Source organism: Cariama cristata, unplaced genomic scaffold (genome assembly GCF_000690535.1).
Source record: "Cariama cristata isolate BGI_N322 unplaced genomic scaffold, ASM69053v1 scaffold18279, whole genome shotgun sequence".
Lineage (NCBI taxonomy): Eukaryota > Metazoa > Chordata > Aves > Cariamiformes > Cariamidae > Cariama > Cariama cristata.
This window is the reverse complement of record NW_009634228.1, coordinates 38,876-44,804: the sequence shown is the minus strand read 5'-3', so window position 1 is coordinate 44,804 and position 5,929 is coordinate 38,876. Positions and strand designations below refer to the sequence as shown.

The 5,929-nt window shown below is 42.5% G+C and overlaps 1 protein-coding gene across 1 annotated transcript in view; it reads right to left on the bottom strand.

Moving 5' to 3' along the window:
• Positions 1 to 1,961: 1,961 nt before the first annotated feature.
• Positions 1,962 to 5,929, bottom strand: part of HTR2A (5-hydroxytryptamine (serotonin) receptor 2A, G protein-coupled) — a 26,491-nt gene continuing 22,523 nt past the window's right edge. The window contains exon 3 of the mRNA XM_009707083.1: positions 1,962 to 2,827. Coding sequence (XP_009705385.1) covers positions 2,028 to 2,827 — 800 coding nt within the window. The 3' untranslated portion in view covers positions 1,962 to 2,027. The remainder of the gene's footprint in view (positions 2,828 to 5,929) is intronic.

The window sequence follows — 5,929 nt, the reverse complement described above, 5'->3', positions numbered from 1 at the left end:
AATTTCCCAGATGTGGGGGGGGGGGGGAAACCATTAATGGCCACGAGCTGATGGATGACATACAAGGCATCGCTGCAACGGGGCTACAGCACAACGCTTTGACCCAGGCATGGGGGCTGAGGGCTGTGGAGTGAGTCAGTGCCATCATGTGCAGTCAGAGCTCCTGTGGGACCTGTGCATGGTGGCTCTGACCTGTCCCACGTTGGAGAAAATGGCTCATAAAACTGGCAGGTTTAGTTCTCATACTGGCAAGAGAACAATAAAAGCAGTTTCTTGGAAATCAGCCAAATTTGAAGTCCTCATCTACCACAGATCAATATTTTAAGCTAAAAGTCTTCCTCTTCCAAAAACACCCAGCTGGTAGGCTAGAATCAGATTCAGTTTCTCTCTGTCTCTCTTTCTTTGCCTTAGTGGAAATTTAATTGGTTTGTGAAAACTGAACAACTTCAAGAGAAGGACTGATGAAGGCATTGGAGTTTGACTTCTGGGTAGGCAGTGGTTTTTTTGGAATGGACAGGATCTGAAACTGGAGTACATCCTGCTTCTGATGATTATGGCTGCAAAATTCATGGAACTAATCAAATGCTTAGATTTAGGTTTTGGAGGTGGATGGAACATTTATATTTCTGCTCTCCAGCAGAGTCCCACTGGCTTCAGTGAAATTGTCTATGATGCCCGAAAGGAAACAGTTTCATGACTAGGCATTTCTGTCAAGCAGTGTGTTTGATGTTCTTTGTATAATGTATTCTGCCCTTGGAGCTATGCAGGTGAAATACAGTGCCACTCACAAGTCCTGCTATTTTTCAAGTGGGCCCCATTTGCCCATATGTATTTCATTAAGGCTGAGTCCTAATAGTGCAAGCTACCTACCGTTCCTGAGCGATCTGCCATAACAGCAAAACAGTGAAACTAGGGGAAACAAATTTGAGCAACTAACAGTTTTCTAATAATTGTGGCTCTACAAGCCCTAAAACGAAACCAGAAGGACATTCTTCGTGATGTTTTTTTTTAACCAAAGAGAAATGATGAGAAAGGATCTGCTGCAGCCTTTTACTGAAGGCTTTACTTGTGCAAAACTTCCACTGACATTACTTAAATCAGACTCCATTGGAATCAAACAGAGGCATGGATGTTGGAATCGTTCCTGAAATTATTTAGCAATATTGTGCCTGATTTTCCACTCTTCTGTCACTTCACTACCCTGTCAACACCAGTGGAAAGGAGCAGGGAATGAAGCCCAATAATTACTTTTGAAAAAATTACTTTCAAGTTTTGAGCTGAACAGATGAACTTTTTGAACGGAAATAAAGTACAAGACATGAAATGAAGATTACAAGTGGTGGTAGAAACAAAGGATCATTCAAGTATAATTTACCTTTGAAGATTGCTAATTTGAACTATAGAACAAATTACAGAAGAGCCCAGTAACATTTCAGAATGGTCACTCAGAAGAAAAAAATAGCCATAAAAACAGTTACCAAAATGTCCATATAGTGAATCTATATGGGCTTTAGTAGATTCTTCTTTAATACTTTAAAATTTATTTTCAATATATATAAGCAAATTAACCATCAGTTTATTTAAAATTCCATAAAGTGCTCATTCAGTTAATGATAACAAAATTCCATCGTAGCAAGACAAACTAGCTGGAGCCTACTCTGTGAGGACATTAAAGGACAACTTAGCTTTCGTTTGCAAAGAGAAAAGAAATGCGTAGGTTTCTTCACAGCCCATGTTATAATACCAGAAATTGCATTTTTTTTCTTTAAGAAATATATCCTTTAGAATATTAAAAAAATAAGTTTAATAAAGTCTGTGCTTAAAACAGCCAAAGTACTGTATGAAAAGAAATTGCACATTTGATACCATTTCAACCCTGCTTTTCATCCACAGGATAATATGAGGAGTATGTGATGTTATTGGAGGGTCTCTTGAGCAGGGCTGATTTTCCTAAGCTATCAGAGCTTCTCATAGCCAGGTGAAATTTTCAGCGTACACACGATGGTTGTCATGGCAGCTACCGACTGTCACACACCGCTAACCTTTTCGTTCGCTGGGCTGATACTTCCCTTGGAGGTACCATCCAAATGATGTATTCCTATCGTGACCATCGAATAATCCTTAGCCATCATTTTTGCCTCTTTTTTCAAACTCTTCATTTGTGCTAGCTGGAGCTGGCTGGAATTATAAGCAAGTGCTGGGATAGTGTTCACTAAAATCAGCTGGAAAGGTTTCTTCTCCTCCTTGTAGCGACATTGAATGTAACGAGAGAAAGCTGAGCGGTAGGTTTTATTGAACAATGTATATACAAGTGGGTTGACAGCCGAAGAAAGGTAGCCAATCCAAACAAATATGTTAAGTAGTCCTCCAATGACTTCTTGATTGCATGACTCCTTGCAAATTACAGCCATCACATTGGTGATGAAAAATGGGCACCACATCACAACAAACAGAAAGAAGACAATGCCAAGAACCTTGGAAGCCTTCTGCTCGTTGCTGATGGATTGCATGGTTCTCCTCCCAGAAGTCCCCATGTCTCTGTTCAAAGAGCGCTGAAAGAGTTTCTCTGAGGACAGGGAACTCTGAGGGAGGAAGCTAAATGAAGTAAACTTGGTCTTTGGGCCAATGTCATTCACGCATAGCATAGCTTCCTTCTGCAGCGACTTGATAGTTAAAAAGTAGGTGACCACCATGATGGTTAGAGGGATGAAGAATGCCACAAAAGAGCCTACTAGGACAAAATTGTCATCCGCAAGTAAGCAGCTACCTTTCTTAAACACTTTGGAGTCATCTTGTAGTCCAAAGACAGGTATAGGCATGGAGATACCTGGCGGTGGATTAGAGAAAGAAGAGGTTAAACACAATGATAAAAAGCAGCATTTCCAATCTCCAAGAAAAAATAAGCAAAACACTCGTATCTATACATAGGTCATTTCTGAAAAAATAAATGGTTACAGGACACAAGTGAACAGTAACAGATAGAGTCACAATTGATAGACATCCCAAAGCAAACTGAATTTACACAGGGAAAGGAAAAATACTACGTCTCATCTTTCAGCAGCAGCACAATGCTAGTCCTGTTCTTGTGACATTTTACTGGGGCTACACTAAGAAAAGATGCTGTGTGAAACGTTGGTCTTGCAGATGTTGAATTTCAGGAAGTAATGTTGAATCTCAGCCTGTGGTCTGCCAGGCTGTGGCATTTGTGGTGCCACCACCTTTACAAGGTCCCAGCAAAGAAGGGCAGGGGAAGAGCAGCACTGGTGTTACGGGATTTTGCAGTTGCTCTAATCTGAATTCCCTCTCACCTTCAAAGAAACCTCAGCCACAGGTAGAACACATTTGCTTCCATCGAACTGTCCCATGACACCTGGTAGTAACAAAAGCATAACTCTTTATGTTCTTGGATCTTAGGCCCTCTGTGATGATCTCCAGACTTCCTGCTTGGTTCCTGCCACCTTGGCAAAGGCTTTTGCCAGCTATGATCAAGATGATACCATGTCTTACTTTACTGTAGTGGCTGAAGAGTGGTCTTGGGCTGTTTTTCATAAGAGGATTAAATGTGTTCTGGGTGCTGGTTTCTGACTAGGCTGTGAAATACTGATTTTAGGAGGAAAGATAAATTTTTATCTTAGGTCTGAAAGTAATCTTTCATTGGGTCTTTTTCTTCTCTCCCTGTAATCTCCATACAGTCGACACAGTCTAAATGGTAAAAAAACTTTTTGTGACAATGGCCAGAGGAACAATGGGGACAAATTAAGCATTGAGAGACACTGATATGAGGCAGCCTGAGATGTGGTTCACCCTGCAGGACCGCAAAGATCCCTTCACGGTATTGCTAACTGCTACAGGCTGCCCTCTCAACGCACAGCCCCGAAGGCAACAGCACCCATGCAAACTTTGTCTTCCCTTGGAGCACATGCTGCGTCCTTGCCCTGTCATGAACGGCAAGGCCAGGTGATGAATTCCATTCTCCTTGATCTGCTCTGTCTGATTCAAGCCCACTCAGCCATTTCCTTAGGGACTTCTGCAAATGCTGCTAGTGTCTGAGCAAAATCAAACAGCTGCTGTTTCTTTGGTTGTTGGTTTGGGGTTTTTTTTCAATGTTTGTCTCCTTCCCTCCTCCCAAATGGATGCTGTCTCTTCAAGAGAGGCAAAGTTCAGACAGTGAAAAGGATGATGTTCTGTGAAGACAGCAAAAGTGGAACTGTGAAGCAGGGAGCAATAATGCAGCTCTGTTTGGATAAAAGAGTCTGACTCCTGTGGAAAGTTAACATAATCTGGGAGGTTCTTGAACAGAAATCGCAGACGCTGTATTTGGCTTCTGAGGAAGAAAAAATTAATTAGACAAGAATTTCTTATGATGTGAGGATGATGCTGTGCCCTACCTGGTCCCCTGTATGCCCAAGAATGTCCTGGCTGGTTCACAGAAGAGTCCTGAAACTCATCCTCCCAACATCAGTATTTCAATGATACCTGCTGCTACCTCCCTTCCTTTCCCTTCTTCCCACTCTGGTGCTTAGGGTGGGAGCCCTTTAAAAGCACAGGCTGTCTCTTCATATCACACATTTCCAGTGCCCAGCATAACAGCTCCAGTATTAGAGGGAGGCTGTGGAGCCTAGGCACAGTACAAAACAATAATAATAACAGCAATATTAATATTAGACTATTATTCTCTTCAAATGTTCCATTCTTTTGGTGCTTCTGGAGATTCTACAAAGCTCTTTATTTTTCTAACACCACTGTCTTATTTTATCTGCACAGCTTTGAACTGAGTCATGGCAATGCCTTGGGCCAATTTACAAAAGTGCTGTTCTTATCTGCCCAGGGCAGAAGCTAGTGGAGAGCCCGCGGTATAGCCCCTTCTGTTTCTGCTGCACAAGCCCTAAATGCTTGCAGTTGGGCTATGAGAAGCCAGTGTGTGAGGTGCAAGCTTATACAGTGCGTGACATCTCCTGGATCGAGCTGATGGAAACCTCCAGTGACTCCAGGAAAGGTACTGCCAATAAAGGTCCGAGTCAGTCCGACTGATGGCACGGAGGGAGAGGAAGCACCTCACCTCATTGCCCAGCCACAGCTGAGTAATCTGGGGTTCCCAGCACCTCCAGGGAAATGGGGAAGTTTGAAGTTTCTTCGTTTGAAGTGCTTTGAAGTTCCTTTTCTTTTTTGGATGAGTTGAAGGGATACTGAAGGCACCCAGCACCTCCTAACATTACCCTTCAGCTGCATGAAGACACAGCGCTAGTCAGAGCAATACCACAAGTTTCCCGTCTGGTTCTGCCCTGTACTGATAACAGCAGGGGTGTTTTTTCATTTCATTCCAAGACCTAGTGTGAGCTGCAGAGATAAAATAAACAATGGTATTGACAGAGTAAAAAGATGCCTTTTATTACTACAGACCTTATGGTTCAGCTGCATCAGGAGGCATGGGAGGAGAGGCAGCAGTGATAGAAAGAGGAAAATTTTAGCATAATTGCAAGCTTTTTCAAGTAAAAGGCTTCAAGTAAAAGGCCAAAGTCAGTTACAGCTCCTCACCCGAAATACAAGGGCAGCAATTCCCCCACCTGCTTTGTTTTGTTGTTAACATCTTCTGGAGACTGACATCTAAATCCAGATTTCTGGCTTTAAAAAATGGAAATGAGCTTCAGCTTGTAGCTGGAGTTTCCACATTTCCATCTCATTCCTTTAACAAATGCAAAAGTACTGTTCACAGCAGAACTGTAGCAGGCACTGCTAGTCATGTAGGTTTTTCTGAATGACCATTCAAGGCATTTTTCCCCTACAGCCACGGGTAACTGGCCTGTATACAGTTTGAAAATACCAGAGATACCACGGTTTGGTAGCAGAGAACATTGACAGCTGTAACCTGCTTTTTGTGTACGCTCCAATTCAGCTGATGCAGGGGATCCCAGAAATGATATTGTGGCAT